This window comes from Mustela erminea, chromosome 6 (assembly GCF_009829155.1).
Source record: "Mustela erminea isolate mMusErm1 chromosome 6, mMusErm1.Pri, whole genome shotgun sequence".
Taxonomy (NCBI): domain Eukaryota; kingdom Metazoa; phylum Chordata; class Mammalia; order Carnivora; family Mustelidae; genus Mustela; species Mustela erminea.
Genome location: NC_045619.1, coordinates 117,621,115 through 117,639,008, shown reverse-complemented (window position 1 = coordinate 117,639,008; position 17,894 = coordinate 117,621,115). Strand labels below are relative to the sequence as shown.

The window sequence follows — 17,894 nt, the reverse complement described above, 5'->3', positions numbered from 1 at the left end:
GTCACGTGGTAACTGTAGCTTGAGCCACCATCACACTGGTTTCTAACGGTGGCACCATTTTATATTCAAAACCGCAGCGTAGGAGAATGCCTGTGTCCACATCCTCACTAGTCCTCATTCCCCGGTCTATGCGTTTAAGAATAGCCATCCTCGCGGGCACGAGGGCATCTGCGTCCCTGTGTGAAACTGGCATTTCCCTGGTAGCTGATAGCCGATCGTATGATCTGTTCATGTGCTTTCTGGTCATTTCTAGATCTTCAGGGAAGAGTCTCTCTCTCTCTCTCTCTCTTTTTTTTTTTAAGGATTCTCTCTACGTAAGTTGTTAACTTCACATGTTTGATGTCTTATTAAGAATGGAAAATGTCCCATTTTATGAAGAAAGAAGAAACTCCATTTGTTTACCTTTTTTTTTTAAGATTTTATTTATGGGAGAGGGCAGGTGAGCACGAGCAGAGCAGGGCGCCTGACATGGGGCCACCTGAGCCCCCCGGGCACCCGTTCGCCTTTTTTTGTGCATGAGTACTTAAGTACTAGCAGGCTCCGTGTTCACATGACTTGTGTTCAGAAGATAGAGATCTGCAGTGCCAGGGCCTCTGCTCCTCCTCATCACCAGGTTTCCCTTACTGGGCGAGGGAGCCGTTTGAGCCAATTTAATATTGACATCTAGATTAATCAGTTTATTTGACTTTGCAAATGGTATTTCATTGTAACCTGATACGTACATCATTTTGCATGTGTCTGACTCTTAGTAAGAACTTCTTCAAAAAGAATAGCTAGGTCAGATATACATGCAGAGTGATTGTCATCAGTCTCTCCAGACTGGCCTGTGTAGAGGCTCAGCCCGCAGTGGACAAGAGTGTCCCGGCCCCCACCTCCCCACCAACACTCCGTGCAACCCTCTTGTTCTGTTTGGTGGCATAAACCTTACTCCTTCGTGATGCAAGTTGAGCATGTTTTTCATATATTCATGTCTTTTGCCCATTTTTTAATTGATGGGAGCTCATTTTAGAGACATTTTCTGATAGCTTTCACATGACGGGTCTTGCATTTTACTTACACCAGAGTTTTGTTTTCCTGTGTTATGTGTTGCTGGTTCTCAAGCTTCCACACAGAGAGGACAGAAGATCCCAGGGTCTACTGCCTCCCACATTTCAGCTTTTCGGTAGAAAAAGAACTTAAGCCATTGCAAAAATGAGAGAGGAAAACATAACAAAACAAGCTTCAGTGGGTTTTTTTGGTCAGCAGTGCTATGTTTAGTTTGTCAGACAGGAAGGAGCCTGCCCACCTGAGTATATGTGCCTCCAGTAGTGCCCGTGAACTTGAAAATCACCCGGCAGTTGTGGATAGTCAGGTTTGTGGCTGGCACATGACCTGTGTCTTCTAAGAACCTACCAGCGCTGAAGTGCAGCTGAGTCACACCTGAAAGACACTAATGTCTTAAGGCCTAGTTTTTGGAAGAGGAGTTTCTTAGATACCGTTACCAGGTGAACATTTTTCAAAGCTAACAGTGGATAGAGAGATCACAGGATGAGCTGGGGAGCTAGCAGTTGATTTTAAGTCTGTGCCCCTGGCTTGGTGACCCAACGTGGGTGAGTATCTGAGTCCTCTCCCGTCAGACGACAAGAGTGGCTGGGTGGTCAGCTTGAACTGACATAAGGAAGACCCTCAGTGAGGATGCAGTGTGACAGGGGATTCACTTGGGGGGTCGGACTTTGTGTTTTTAGGGTTGGCCTGTCTGTCTGGATGCCAACTAGGGAACCTAGTGTTGGTCAGTTTGAATTTGCGAACTTTGCTGAAATCACCAGAACATTAGACTCACTGATTGGAGCCCCATCCTACTGCGTCTCTACCTCACAAGTGATAGTGAGAAACGGGCTTGGTGTCAGAAGGCTTGTTGCCCCAGAACCATGGTGGGTCCCTACTAAGGAAGCACACAGGTGTGACCCAATGAGACCTTTGCCTTCGAAGGCTGTGGTCTGCTTCTTCGTCCACTCCTTGGGGGTGTGGACGATCCTGTAGGTAATTTGCAGACCCTTCAGTCCTTTCAGTGTTTCTGCTCTAGCAGTGGCCTCAGTGGCAAGTCGCAAGGAAGGTTCTACTGCCGTTTTACCAGGCTTTTCTTCCTCCTGTTCTATTGCTAGTGAGTTACCTCTTTGATTACACTGAACTGACTTGTTCTTTTCAGGCCAGATAATGCGGTGCCAGGGGATGTGCTAGTGCTGACGAAGCCCCTGGGGACGCAGGTGGCCGTGGCCGTGCACCAGTGGCTGGACATTGTGAGTGGAGGACCGCCTGCCGTGGGGGCGGGGTGGACAGCATGTTGATGGGTGTGGAGAGCAGGGCGTTCACTCTGCTCCTCAGATTGAACGAGTGTCTCCTTGGTCTGCTCGTGCCGGAATACGCTTTCTCGAGACGTGTCTGCTCCGGAGCGAGCGTTGCCCCTTAGATGCATTCGCACGTTTCAGACCTAGATCGTCCCCGTGTCTTCACTCTGGCTTCCAGAAATGAGCTTCTTCAGCTCCACCACCAGGGATTAGAGTGTCAGCCATGTCCTTCACAGATTCTGGGGGCTGTCTTTTATTAAATCAGAGTTCCACATATTGAGTGCTTTATCTCCATGTCTTAAGCATCACTAAAAGAAATCATAGGAGAATATATGGAAAGTGTAGTGTTTGGGGGTATAAATACAGGCAGCGTTGCTGACAATTTAATTTTATTCATGAGGTGTTTGGTTGTGTTGTCTTTTTAAACTAATAAGTAACTCAAACATTTTGATAAATAATTATCTTGTAGAGAAAACCTCTAGAATATGAAGATGTTTATCCTGAGTCACTTTTCTGCTGAGCTATGATCACACTTCATTTAGGGATCTTCTCCTTGCCACAATTCAAAAATTAATACAGTTGTGGCTTATCCTCACATAGCTTGGTGCTTTTAATTTCTGCCGCTGTCATCTGAACTACCATTCCTGAGAAACAGTTGAAAACGAATAATAATTTTATGTTATTGATCAAGCAGATATATCTTCCTAGTTATGGCAGAGTAGAGAAAAATCTCTGAGCCACTTCCTTGAATTACTTTTCCCTTCCATCCAGTGAGGAGGGGAGACCCCCCATCAAGTTCGATCTCTAAATCAGATCGGAAGGCCATAACTGGCCAGCAGTCCACAGTAACTCTGCATGCGACTGCTGAGGTCGGAGTCTCTTAGCAAGGAAGCAGGTGAGGCAGAGGAGCCTCTAAGATGAGGGGTTTGGGATCCTTCTTCCTACCCCCGACCTGACACCACCTTTACTTTTTTGGTTTGTTTGTTTTTTTAAATGCTCAGAATTGAAAAGAGAAAGATCCAAAAATTACATAAATACGTAATGCCCTTTCATAAAGGTCAGAAGCAACCAAAGAATATATTGTTTTGGCATCTATATGTATGAGAATACTTCATTTTGTATGGTAGGAGAAAGATGAATTTAAAATTTAATTAGTTGTTAGCTCTGGGGGAGATTCGGGGAGCTGTGGGTTAAGGGAGGAGCACATGGTTGGACTTCAGTGACTGCATTGGGTGGTGGATTATTCGGTGTTATTAAAAAAACCAGATGCCTGGATGACGGCCACTCATGGAGCAGGATGATGGTGTCATGATGCTAGAGTCTTTGGAAATCAGACTGAGGAAAAAGGAAACTAATTTTCTCCTGACCTTTGTGACCTCCTTTGTGGTTACCCAAGACTGTCCTCAGGGCACATGTAGTCAAAGCTGTTTTCGCCCTCGTCTGTCCATCAGGATGGCTCAATGCAGAATTTAGGTAAAGTCAGTAAAAGTATAATTGTATGAAAACGCAGGTCATCAGCTTGTTAGAGGAGAGCGGCAAAGGACATTGGGAACTATTCCCGGAGTGATCTGCGCCCTTCCATGGGAAGAAGGCACCCTGGCACTTGCGCAGCCTCTCTCTGCAGCCCTGTGTCCTGCTGGGCTTATGTGGCCAGGAAGCTGCACGACTGGACCACAGGAGGGGGGTGGAAAACAGAAAAGATTGCATGATTCAGCGTCCAATGGGGGCATCTAAAACACTGGTCACAAGAAGTTGGAAACCTAACTTTATGTACAAAATTAGGTAAACAAACCCCCAGAAAATGACCCCCCCAAGTATGCTTTTTCTTCAAGTGGTTAGAAGATTAATCACATTTTCCCCCCTTTTCCTCCTAACCTCTATTCCTGTTACTAGCCTGAAAAATGGAATAAGATCAAACTAGTGGTCACCCAAGAAGACGTCGAGTTGGCGTACCAGGAGGCAATGATGAACATGGCGAGGCTCAACAGAACAGGTACTGGGGTGGGAGGGCTCGTCTGGTTACGGAGCGGTAACTTGCTCAGGGCCCCACAGTGCTTTAATGGGACTACCGCTTATGACACATTCAAGTATTATTATCTATCGTCTCTGAACAGTTAAGTAAGAGATTGAGGCTATTCCACAGTCTTTATGCACTGTAAATGAGTGAGTGCTTTGGTGTACCACACTGTTTCAAAAGCAGATTAAAATGAAACAGGAAAGTTCAAGAACCACAATTCATCTTCTAGAAAGCAGCAAGGCTTGCCAAGGGAATTACTTGATACAGTTCAAGCATCTTATGCTCCCTCCCCCCTTTCTTGGCTTTCATATGGATGTAGAAAATATCAGGCATATTGTGCAATTAAGAAGGAAGCTCTTCTCCTCGGTCTTTGAAGGCCTGACCTCTGACATGCCAGAGGAAGTGTTTCTAGAAAAGCTTCTGTGCAGATGTTTTAGAAGCAAGCCAGCATGTAGAATGTCAGCTTCCAGAGGGCGGGGATTTCCACTGGTTTTGTTCCCTGTGGTGGCCCCAGTGCTTCGAAGAACGAGGGACTCGATCTCACTGTAGGTCTTCGTTAAATGTGGACCCGATGAGTTCACTTCGTATACCACGTGCTAGCTTTCTTTACGGTGCCTCACAGACCTTTCTTTCATAATCATGAGAACTCGACCTTCTTTCTCCCCTTTGCCCGAGAGGAAATGCATTAATACGGGCAGATCCTGTTCTCAGACCCAAAACTGTATAACTATAAACACTGCTTTTTCTCCAGTACCACATTTCATCAATGTTGATAAGCTCAGTGATGGAAATTTTTATGATTTTTTTTTTTTCTGGAAAAACCAGTTTTCTTTCTCATCATTATTGGCATGTTGTATTTAAGGATGTGGGTTGGGTGACATTTTATTTTGTAACTTGAAAAATGAAGTTCAGAAATCTTTTCCTGAAAAAAGTCACTCTTTGGGGCACCTGGGTGGCTCAGTTGTTTGAGCATTGGGCTCTCAATCTCAGTTCAGGTCTTGATCTCAGGGTCGTGAGTTCAAGCCCTGCACTGAGCTCCATGCAGGGCATGGAGCCTACTAAAACAAAACAAAACAAAAAAAACCACTCTTCGTTTAGTTTTTCAGGGTTTCCTAAGCCACCAACCAGAAATGGATTTGAATGTGGGGCGTCTGGATGATTCGGAGGGTTGAGTCTGACTGTTGATTTCAGCTCAGATCACGGTCTCTCAGGGTTATGGATCGAGCCCCGAGTAGGCTCCTTGCTGGGTGTGGAGTCTGCTTGACTCTGCTTCTCTTAAAAAAAAAGAAAGAAATGCATTTGAATGGATTTTCTTTGTCTTATTCCCTCTGTTCTTCACCATTCTCCAAATCATTTTGTATGTAATACTTAATCATGGAGTCTTCGGTTGTTTTAAAGAAGAAGAAATGTTAGGGTTGACCAGCAGATCTGAAAAGATCTAAAAAGATCTTGATGACTGACACTCTGGTTTTAAAGGTTCTTAAAAATGTGAGAACATTTTTTTTCCCCCAATATTTGCCTTTCCCCTCTTGTTAATTTTTTTTATGAGATCCCAAGTTTATACAAAAGAACTTTATAAAATCTGTGCAGGGCTTCAGGATCAGCAATGCAGCACCATCTGGTATGAGAAACAGAGTCTGGCCTTGGAAGCCCAGAGTTACCCCTCCCACACTCAGCTCCGGGACTGCTGCTGGGGCGGGGGTGGGGGAGACCCAGCTACTGCTCTGAATCTCATGTTCATTCTCTGCACTGTAAAGTCTTTTCATCACAGAGACTTGTATCTGTAAGCAGTTAGTTTTAAAATTTTTGCTTATTTGAATCCTACCTATGTGTTTTTCTTGTTTCGTTCCGGAGCGTTACTCCTGGTATATGTACTTGTATTTAACTCATTTTCTCCGCTGTATACTTTTCCACTCTGTGACTGACTTATGTGGTCTACTGCTGGTGGGCATTCAGGTTCCCGCTGAGAACTTTCTAGGCCAGGGCTTCTGGGATACTACGTGTAAGAGGTCAGCGGTGCTGTGGCTTTTGTGGCCGGTGCTCACTGTTTCCGGGGGCCCTACACACGATGGCATCCAGTGGTCCACTGCTTTTAGAAAATTTCTGTAATGTGCTTTCTCTTCCCATTTATTGTATGTATATTTTTTACTGTAATAATATGACACGCGGATTATAGAAGTTCTTAGAAAATGAAAAAAGGAGAGAAGAAACTTTTTCCATAGTCTTCACCCTCCAAAACATCTTCTCTTACTGTATATTTGTGTTTCCTTCCAGGGTTTTTTCCTGTGGTTGATCGGGGCTTACTGTCTTAATGTTTTATTGTTCATGTTCTCAGCTAGTGATTATCGTACATTTTATTTGCATTTGAGTCTGCTTTTTGAGTTCTTTTTTTCACATTATATAATCCTGGAACACAATTTTTAATGCCTGGATGGTCTACCAGAGAGGTACACCATAATTTACCTTTTGCCCACTCCTGAATAGTTTTTTGGGGCATCAAATTTTTCCATAGTTTGTTTTCTGCATTCCAGGAATATTTCTTTGGCCCTGTTCCAAAGTGACATCGTAATTGTTTAATTCTTTGTCCCCCGATGCTCTCTTCACTTACCACCAAGGCTTTTTCTTTCTATTCCTGTGCAATTTAAACTGTACAAGGAGTCTTTTTCCCTTTTCTGATTCTTTAAGTTAAGTCATTTAACAGTAAGGGATTTGTAATGGATTAATTTTTATTTGTAGGAATTTTCAGTTTCCTTGTATTTGAGCATTTAAGATTCCCTGTCCTTACTTTTTATGCACAGCTGGTAGTGACAACATGGCAGAAGCTTATGAGGGAGTATTTGATCATATGTAGCAAATTATGTGTACATTTATTTTGACCTAAGCAGTCCTACTTATATAACTCTGCCTCAAAGCTGCAGTGGCCAAAATATGAAATGGCAGGTCTATAAGACTATGCATTGAAGCACTAATTATAATAGCAAAAAAGGGGAACGATCTACATATCCACCCGTAGGTTACAGAGTTGTCTAGTCTACATGTTCACTGTGGAATACTATACAGCCATTAAAAGGAAAGCAGGTTCTTTATTCCTGGATGCTCTAAGATATAATCAAACAAGAAAGGGACAGAAGAACATATATGGTAGGCTACATTTTGTGCATTCTTATGTTAATAATATGTATTTTATACTTTCACAAAGAACAATGGGAAAATGAATCACGAATAAAAATAGTTCCACGTAGGGGCACGTGGGGGGCTCAGTGGGTTAAGCATCTGCCTTCAGCTCAGGTCATGATCTCAGGGTCCTGGGATCAAGCCCCACATCAGGCTCTCTGCTCAGCAGGGAGCCTGCTTCCCTCGTTGTCTGCCTGCCTCTCTGCCTACGTGTGATCTCTCTCTCTCTCTTTCTCTCTCTCTCTGTTAAATAAATAAATTTAAAAAAAAATTTTTTTAAATAGTTCCATGTAAGAGGAAGTAGAACTTTTTGTAGTTTGCCTTCAGAATGAATGTTTTCTATGGTTAAAAATTATGTAAAAAATAACATTGCTTACAGTTCTAAACCAAATTTTTTTAAAAGCTGCCTAACATATTAAATTAGTGGCAAAACCACACGGGGAAAAATTATTTCAAGTCACTTTGAGCCCGATATTTTCAATGTGTATCCTTGGGACAAAATCCCACAAAGAAATCTCATTGTATTCACCGGGCCTGCGTTTGTGAGACTATTGATTTATTTTGAGAGAGAGAGAATCAGCAGGTGAGAGGGGCGGGGGAGAGGGAGAAGCAAACTCCCCCACTGAGCAGGGAGCCCAACAGGGTTTGATCCTAGGACCCCAGGATCATGACCTGAGTCAAAAGCAGATACTCAACTGACTGAGCCACTCAGGCGCCCCTGAAAGCAAATAAGTTAATACAATTTGCAACAAAGATTTTAAGAATAAAAAGAAGACTGAAGAAGCTAAGTTGTTAAAAACTATAATCTTTACTTTGGAATCATCAGTATGAACTCAGGACTATTTTTTCCCCCCAAATATGTTTATCTCCAAGCCTGGAAGTGATAATAAGCCAGTAGTAATGAACTTGTAGTGCCCAGATTCTAATCCGAAAATTAACATTTCCCACGAAAAAGTGCCAGCACTCCCTGGGGAAACAGCTGATTCCAGCTCTGGGAAAGGAAGTACAGAAGATAAGCCTGGGACCTCCTGTGCCTGAAAGTAATGGAGGTGTCAACTGATGGGGTCATGTCACCGCACCAGAACTCGAGGAGGCTCCCGCCAATCAAACGGGGAGGAGGGCCGTGTGGACATCAGCAAGGAGAGTGACTGAAGCCAGCGGAAGCACATCCCTAAACATCAGTGAAACCATAGCAGTAATTAACATTTTGGGCCACCACCTTTGGAAGTTGCTAGAACACCAGTGCATCCTGAAAATAAATTAAAGGAATCAGTCACACATTTCACCTTTCTTGTATGGGCTGTACTTCAGGAAATCCAAACAATTGCTTTTTAAACTCTTTAGAATAGTCACTTCTCATAAATGCAGGAGGAATGATTGAATCACACACTTGCCACCTTTGCTGCCCGCTTTGATTTAAGGAATCTCAACAAGCATTAACAGCTGCTAAAACCATTAGGTGAAAGGTTCAGGTGGAGGTGACAAGTGCTCCTTATCCCCGCCAACGAAGTAGTCTTGCCAGAAAAAAAGAACTTGAATCTATCTCATCAGGGAGGACAGCCAAATCCAGAATGCAGGAACTTCTAGGGACTCCATTTCCATAACAAACAGAGGTCATGGGGGAGAAAAGGGGAAGCTTAAAAATTCAGAGGTTTAAGAGAGATCTGTTACATACAATATTAATTGCATTGGAATAACAGTGGTATTATGGTTAAGATCTATTTGATACGTAACTCCTTAAGAGCTACATATCAAAATATTTACAGGAGAAGTGGTAGGACTAGGGTTTGCTTTAAAGTGATCCACCCCTTTGGGCGCCTGAGTGGCTCAGTGGGTTAAAACTCTGCCTTCGGCTCAGGTCATGATCTCAGGGTCCTGGGATCGAGCCCCATATTGGGCTCTCTGCTCAGTGGGGAGCCTGCTTCCCCCTCTCTCTGCCTGACTCTCTGCCTACTTGTGATCTCTCTGTGTCAAATAAAAAATAAATAAAATAAAGTGATCCACCCACCCTACTCCCATCCCGGAACAAGTAGTCCAGAAGAGAGGGAACCCTAGTGGAAAGGTGGTAGTGGATGAAGCTGGGTTTTGTTGGGTACACAGGAGTTTGTTGTACTGTTCTTCTCTGCTTCTGTGTTTCATTAAAATGTCCATAGGAAATATTAGCAGCAGTAGTTCCCTTTGCAGGGACAGGGTGGTGATGAGTACCTTAAAAATGGAATCCCTGTTACTGACTAGGAGTCCGCGTGTGTCCTCTTGTATCCTCTGGGCCTCTAAGCTCTCCCAAGATGACACCAGGAAGAGCTTCTGAAGTGCAGGTCTTGGCTTCTTACCCCACTGCCCTGGGGCAAATGCATTAACAGAATGGGATGTCTGGTTGCCTAACTACCACGATGGACCAGAAAATGTCAATTCTTCTCTCCACCTCTGGTTGAGAATGTTGGACTACAAAGAGAATATTTGCCAAAAAACCGCATTTCCTCCAGGGTACTCCTGTAAACATAGGATGTATTTTATTTCATGAGAAAGAGATATTTAATTTTTTAAAATTTAGACTTTCATTTACTCCCCCAAAATGAAATAATTCAATATGAATCTAACAAAGTATGTGCTCCATGTGAAGAAAATCTGTAAAACTGATGGCAGAAGTCAAAGAGGATGTAAATAATGGAGAAGTTTTCGAGGCACAGGGATAGAAAGACTCAATATTGTCAAGATGTCACTTCTTCCCAACTTGGTGTATGGATTCAGTGTGGTCCCCTTCAGAATCCTAGCCAGTTATTACTGATTCTGAGGGTTTTTTTTTTTTTTAAAGAACTTATTTATTTGAGAGAGAGAGATTGAGAGATTGAGGAGGGGCAGAGGGAGAAGCAGGCTCCCTGCTGAACAAGGAGCCCAATGCGAACCTTGATCCCAGGACCCTGGTATCATGACCTGAGCTGAAGGCTTAACCCACTGAGCCACCCAGGCGCCCCTGATTCTGAGTTTATATACAGAGGGGAAAGACTCAGAACAGCCAACACAGTGTTGAAGAACATTTGGAGGACCGACACCAAAGAGCAGTTCCAAGACGGTGTAAGCTACAGTCATCACCACAGTGTGATACTGGTCAGAGAATAATAGATGTATCAGTGGAACAGAATACACAGTCCAGAGATGGACCCATAAAAATCGTAGTTTGATCTTTGACAGAGGAAAGGTGGTTCAATGGAGAATGGATCATCCTTTCAACGAATGGCTCAGAACAAGTGGACATTCGCAGGCAGAAATTCAAGTCAGTGACCTTACACTTCTCATAAAAATTAACTCAAAATGGATCATAGACCCAAACTGTTAAATTTCTAGAAGGTAACCTCGGAGAAGATGCAGGTGACCTTAGGTTTAGTGATGACTTTTTTAGATATAGCACCGAAAGCACGATCCATTAAAGAAAAAATTGAGAAATTGGACTTTATAAAAATACTTCTCAGTGAAAGACGCTAAGAAAGGAGACCAGCCACAGACTGGGAGAAAGTCCTTATACCCCACATAGTCATACAATAAACACTAATATGATCCAGCAGTTGTTCTCCTTGGTATTTACCAACCTGAATTGAAACCTCTCCGACCAGAAACCTGCACACGGATGTTTGTCCTAGCTTTATTCATATTTGCCAAGACTTGGAAGCAACCAAGAAGTCCTTCAGCAGGTGAATGGGTAAGTAAACAGGTCCATCCAGACAATAGAATAGTACTCAGTTCTAAAAAGAAATGAGCTATCAAGCCATAAAAGATGTGGAGGAAACTTAAACGCATCGTTCTGAGTGAAAAAAGCCAATCTGAAAAGAGAAAATATTCTGATTCCAGTTCTGGTATTTTGGAAAAGACACTACTATGGAGACAGTTGGAAGATGAGTGGTTGCCAAGAGTTGGGGAGAGGGGTGGGTTGAGTAGGCAGAGCACAGGATTCTTAGGGTAGTGAAATTAGTCTATATGATACTGCAATCATGGGGACACATCGTACACTTGTCAGCACCCGGAGATTGTACAGCATCAAGAGTGGGTGTCTATGTAAACTATGAGCTTCACTTAATAATGCATCAGTAATGGCTTGGATCCCTTGTAACAGATGTAGATGTTAATCATGGGAGAAGGGGCAGGGCACCTGGGTGGCTCAGTGGGTTAAGCGTCTGCCTTTGGCTCAGGTCATGATCTCAGGGTCTTTGGATCGAGCTCTTGCCCCTCTGCCTACTCTGATCTTTCTTTCTGTCAAATAAATAAATAAAATCTTTAAAAAAAAATAATAACAATAATAATGGGAGAAGAAGGCAGGACTATACGGGAACCTCGGGTAATCCTGCTCAATTTTCTTTAAACCTAAAACTAGAGAACTATTTTTTTAAATTAGAAAATTAACCTTGTAGGCAAGTCACTTATAATAGTGCTTTGAATTACGTCGGTCTTAAAAAGTCTTGTTCTTTGATTTTAGAATGGCTTAGATCTGATTCTTCTGGACAGATTTTTTTTTTTGGTTGTTTACTGGAAAATTACTGTTGATTGAAGCTGCTGATAGTTCTAAATGGTTCTTGTAGAATAAGAAACAAGCTTTCAGGGCGCCTTGGTAGCTCAGTTGGTTAAGCATCTGCCTTAACTCAGGTCATGTTCTCAGGGTCCTGGGATTGAGCCCCACGTCGGGCCTTCTGCTCAGGAGAGCCTGCTTTTCCTTCTGCCTCTCCCCATGGCTCATGCTCTCTCTCTTTCTCTTGCTTTATCTCAAATAAGTAAAATCTTAAAAAAAAAAAAAATCTGCTTTCAAAACTTCACTCTGATCTTTTTTTTGTTTTGTTTTAGAAATTACATTTTCATTATTCCAGTATGCCACCACCCCGACAAATTTGCAATTTTGAGATCAAAGTGTGCAAAATTTTGAGTTGAGGAAAGGCGGCTTTTTTGTCCATCTTCATTTATGTCAGCAGATAATAAATGGCTCCTCTGTTTTCTCTTAGCTGCCGGGCTCATGCACACATTCAATGCCCACGCTGCCACTGATATCACGGGCTTTGGAATTTTGGGTCATGCGCAGAACCTGGCCAAGCAGCAGAGGAACGAGGTGTCCTTCGTGATCCACAACCTTCCTGTCCTGGCCAAGATGGCTGCTGTGAGCAAGGCCTGTGGAAACATGTTTGGCCTCATGCACGGGACTTGCCCGGAGACATCAGGTACAAGGATCCTGGGCCCAGATCTGAGGATTAAACTAGCGAGGCTAACGGAAAGTCCCCTGACAAGGAGGAAGCCAAGTACATGAGCACGACCCCACTGTGTGTGAGGTCAGTGCTGGCAGATAACCTAGGCCTTCTTCACACGAATGTCCTCAGCTTCCCCGGGGGCTGTAGGTCACCCGACTCCTGCCCGTCTGTGTGTGATCCGGCGGCATGAAACTCCGTGGCTTTTTTGGTGACAGGACAGGAGGGAGGGAGAATATGGGGAAATGAGTCCTTCCTCGGCTTTCCTAGGACACTTAGCATTTGAATGAACTGTGATTCCCTATAGGTTACATTGAACATGCTATTTTTTTCCTTGAAGAAAATGTCCAAAATTGCTATTTTAAGAATGAGGTAGTATGTGATGTCTCCAGAGTGCCCTTTACCTGGACTCTTGTATTTCGCTCTGGATATCCTCCCACTCTTTTCGATTTTTCATATTTCTCTTTTCTTTCGAACTTCATAGTTTCCCTGCCCTAACAAAGCAGTGAAATCATCTGGGGATTTAAAAATACCAGTGCCTACACCTGACCCCCAGGAAACCTGACTTTGGCAGTCTAGGGTGGGCCCGGTGCGCAGGAATTCTATCAGTGCCTCAGTGGGCTTCTGGGGGTACAGCCAGAGGCGAGACCACAGAGCTCTGCCCACCCGCCAGCTAGGCAGGCCTGCGCTTTGCCTATAGGCTTCCCACGGCCTCTGTCCAGGAGCCTGCAGTTTCCTGTCCTTAGAACAACAACAAACCAAAATCCAGTTTCTAGTAAGAAAATTCCAGGCAGGCAGTGGGAACTATTGGTTCCGCATCTGGCTAGAACAGTGTCCGCCACCTAGTGGGCCTGGAATAAGTGTTGAATGAACAAACAAATAGTACCATCAAATTCCTTTTGTTTCCTTTACTCAAAAATGAGAAGTTTCTACTTTTTGATAAGTATAGATCTATATTTTTTCCTGATTGTATTATTTCTACTTATGAATACATAAAATTTTCTGTCCTAGCTAGCGACATTGTGGTGAAGGCTTTTGTAACATATTTTATGCTTTTTCTCTTTGGGAGGCAACAGAGCCAGTGACAGGACCTTTGGTACTTTGAGAGATACACCTCTTCATGATCTTAACTTTTAAGTTAAAAAAAAAAATACAGAAAAGTCTTTTTTTATAAAAGGAGGAATCCACGTAGAAAATCAAGTCAAAAAAGAAAAGTTCTTTTTCAGTTTTAAGTACTTTGAGTGTGGGAAGAAGAAAGTAGCTACCACGTGTGTTACTGAGCCCTCAGACCCCTAACTCGTGCACGATGTTCAGGGATTCACGAGGTCATTTTCAGAGTTTAAGGTTCACTGCGTGTGTTCCTCTAAGAGAGTAAGCTGTTCACCAAGAAGCCGCACATTGCTCTACCGTGTCATCAGCGGAAAGTCTGTTGACTGAAAAGGGTGGCTCACTTAGAGGCAGAAACAGGTTGGTGGCCAGCCGGCGGTGGGGGTGGATGTGCCCTGGAAAGCCAGCGGCCCAGAAACCACCAACAGGGCATCCCAGTAGACGATGATCCTTTCTCTCTCTTTTTCCCTTTGCCAGGAGGCCTCCTCATCTGTTTACCGCGAGAGCAAGCCGCCCGGTTCTGCGCAGAGATCAAGTCTCCCAAATACGGGGAAGGCCACCAAGCATGGATTATTGGGATCGTGGAGAAGGGCAACCGCACGGCCAGAATCATAGACAAGCCCCGGATCATCGAAGTCGCACCGCAGGTGGCCACTCAGAACGTGAACCCCACCCCGGGGGCCACCTCTTAATCTCAACCCAAGTAGCTCTTTGGTTTTGTTTTTAAATAGATCTATTTCCTTTTTCATCGTTTCAATTAAAGACTATAAACGGCCACAAAAAAATCTCATTGTGTCTACACATCTGGTGACCTTAGGTCGATTTGTGAGTGGATGCAATTAATAAAATAAAATCCATCGCCTTTTTTTCCTGTTACATTAACTGAAGATGCACCTAATCTTGAGGCAGCTTCTGAGTTGAGAATTATATTGTTATCCAATACTGTTGATTCATTTTGAATCTTTAGACACTTATCTCTTGCCGCATAGGCTCTTTTTAAAGGTGCTTTCCCGTAGCACAGACATGCCCGTCGTGGTGTCAGATAGCAGTTGGTGTCTTTCCATTTTGTGCGTATTTATCATTCTCGGTCTGGTCTTTTGTAAGTGTCTTGGATGGTATTCTGAAAAGATGGAATTGGTAAGTGACACATTGGTATCCCATGAGTGAGAGGGTTGCATGGTTCCTTCTAGTCCTTGCTTTGTAAAGCCCGGTCTCCTCATTCAAGAGTGTCTCTTTTGACCCAAGACATTTCCCCAGTAGTGTATTCAGTTCAGCAAGGCAAGTGCTTAACTCTGCATGGAAAGCACTTTGAAGACAAAAAAAGAAAGCTAGTTTCTTTTTTTGTAGCCTTCCTAATATTTACAGTAATACTATTAACTGTTTTCTTTATGGACAGCAAGCAAGGATCCTTACTGCAGTGTAATTAGATGTTCGCTCGTGCAACAAGGAATCGGCCTTCCGGAAGGGGGTTTATGTATAATAATACTCCTTTACAATTCAGTCTATAATTAACTACACAAATAATTTTGAAATATAATCAATAATAAAGACTGTTCTGTGGATGGTAGTGGTTACTACATTTTATATTTTGTATAGTGATTTCAGGCCTTTTGTTTTCCTGAACTCAGCAGTTCTTTAGCCGAAATCTTAGCATTATTTTGTCCTTGGCGCCAGTACGTTTTTGTGCACGCTTTTTGTGATCTGTGTTAAAAATCTGCATTGCCAACGTCGCAGCTCGAACTGAAACTTGTTATTCAAATAAATATTTAATTTTTTTTATTGCTCTTGTATAATCAGATGCCCCCTTTAGTATCATTTGAGAAGCGTTGGGAGGGTTTTGGCTAAAAGTACAATTTATTGGGGAAAACTAGATTTTAGTTTTATAAAACTTTTAAGTCTTTCATGGGACCTATATTTTCTTGAATTAAATTTTGTAGTGCTAGAACAAATAGACGATCTAAAAAGGTGTTTATCTGTGTTACTTAAAAACAGAGGCTTCCTTCTATTTTAACCCACTAAACCATAAGGAGGGATCGCGGTTAGTAAGCAGCGCGCTGACTCCTCGAGTGTCCGCCTGAGGGAAGCAGCCGCCGGCCCTGCGAGTCTCTGATGCCTCCTGCGCCCGGGCACCAAAGCCGTGACGACAGATCTTCTTGCCAAAGGAAGCCACCCCTGCGGAGAGGACGCCCCCGAAGAGGCTTCCCTTGGGATGCGCCCTCCGTCAGGAGCCAGAGGGCAGCCTTTTTGCAAGTGTAGCTGGAACTCAAGCCATAAGTACGGTGTGCGGCACCCAAAAGGCTGCTTCGGAACGGACATTCGTTGGACGTTTTCTAGGGATTTATACAGATGTTGGTCCTCAAAAGCTAAAGACCAGTGGTCGACAAAAATAAAATGTGTTGGAAACCTCTGAGTAAGGTGAACAGACTGTTGGGCTTTTTTTTTTTCTTTCACTAGTGATGACTAACTGAATTCTTTTTAATGTTGATCGTGTCTTGAATGCTGATTTCCTCGGTGGCAAGCCTGCTGAGAGGAAGGGAGCTAAGCAGATTATGCACCTGAGGAAACCATCTTCATGAAGATTAGTATTTAGAAAATGCTGGGTACATGGTGGTCTGGATAATTCGTGTGATCCTGAGGAGGAAGAACAGGTCTCTAAAGCGGGATTTCCCAGAGAGCATTCCAGATCACCTCCCTTAGCATCAGCTGGGGCTGCTTGTCCCAGGCACATTCTCCAGTCACGCCACAGATGTGCAGAGTCCGAGCTCGGGTGGTCTAGGGAATCTGACGTGGGGACACACCCCACGTGGCCGAGCGTACTGAAGTTAGGTACCAAGGGCCAGGAGAGGCCAAGGAGGGACGGACAGTGGAGCTGCTGTCACAGTACACTTGTCCTGGAAGTGTTCTTGCCCATTTTGACCACTCTGGGGATTGACATCTGGGCCCAACAAAACACACAAAAAACCCCATGTTATTTTGGAAGCTTCTTGAATCCAGTGATGTGTCTTTGACTTCTAGCAATATCTGTGTAAGGTATCTTAAAATTTGGTGAGTAGTTAATAGACAATTATTTGGCTTCCTGCTAGTACTTTCAAACTTCACATTGATCTCCGTATAGTGATTTATTTTCTTTAAATCCTATGGCATAGCTGCATCCAAAAATACAACTTGTTAAAATGCACCGAATTTTTTACATACAGTCTGAAAAGGCGGGGGCCTGGTGAGCTCAATCATCCTTCGGGCCACAGGAGTGACTTCCCAAGAATATCCAAGCTTAGCTTGTTATTTGCACAGGCTGTGTGGAAACAGGGACTGTCCGGTATTTTTTTTCCAGGAAGAGACTCTAAAATACTGTGTAAGCAATATGTACTTTTGGGGCAATATTTTTTGAATTAGTACTCTAGTCTCCCAAGCATGCCTTAAGATAAATAAATGAGAGTATTTAAGTTATGATTTTAGATGAATGAGCCAGCAGTTTCAATCTGAATTTAGCATTGCCTTTAAAAGAGTTAAATCTGAATTCTAAGTTTTACAGTTCTGCATAAAGAGAGACAGAATAGCTATACTATTCTACTACTACTATATTTTCAGAAGTAGTAAAGCAAGCACAAATAATGATGCTTCAGATAATTAACTGTCATGTGTTTGCATGTGTGTGTGTACATAGATCTGGATTTCTCTCTACCTACGTCCCTGAGCTGCTCATTTCACATGCTCAGATGAACGTTTTTCTCTAGATGAGATATTGGTGGCACAGATAATATAATTTATTTTCAACCGTAAGTTGTACCTTTTCTCATGAGAAGTCAACACATGAACAATTGCAATTTTTGAACCTGCCAAGGTACACAAGGAAAGCCAACAGATTCAAAAACCAATTCCTTAAAGTGAAGTGTGGGAATAGCATTTTGCCTCTGGTTGAGTCTCCGTGTCTCGAACCTAAACGTGGCTCAACCTAGTGAACCATAGTCTCGCTTGGTCTTCCTCAAGTGAAACCATTGGTGGGACAGGGTGCCCATGGATGTCTAGATCTGCTCAAGAGTTGCAGAATCCAAG

At 43.3% G+C, this 17,894-nt stretch overlaps 1 protein-coding gene across 4 annotated transcripts in view; it reads left to right on the top strand.

Annotated features, from left to right (window-relative positions):
- Window positions 1-16,261, top strand: part of SEPHS1 (selenophosphate synthetase 1) — a 30,106-nt gene extending 13,845 nt beyond the window's left edge. For 3 of the 4 annotated variants that reach the window (XM_032349434.1, XM_032349436.1, XM_032349435.1), the window contains exons 6-9: window positions 2,186-2,276; window positions 4,218-4,317; window positions 12,498-12,710; window positions 14,319-16,261. In XM_032349434.1, coding sequence (XP_032205325.1) covers window positions 2,186-2,276; window positions 4,218-4,317; window positions 12,498-12,710; window positions 14,319-14,533 — 619 coding nt within the window. In that variant the 3' untranslated portion in view covers window positions 14,534-16,261. The remainder of the gene's footprint in view (window positions 1-2,185; window positions 2,277-4,217; window positions 4,318-12,497; window positions 12,711-14,318) is intronic. The other variant, XM_032349437.1, reaches the window with a different exon arrangement.
- Window positions 16,262-17,894: the final 1,633 nt, after the last annotated feature.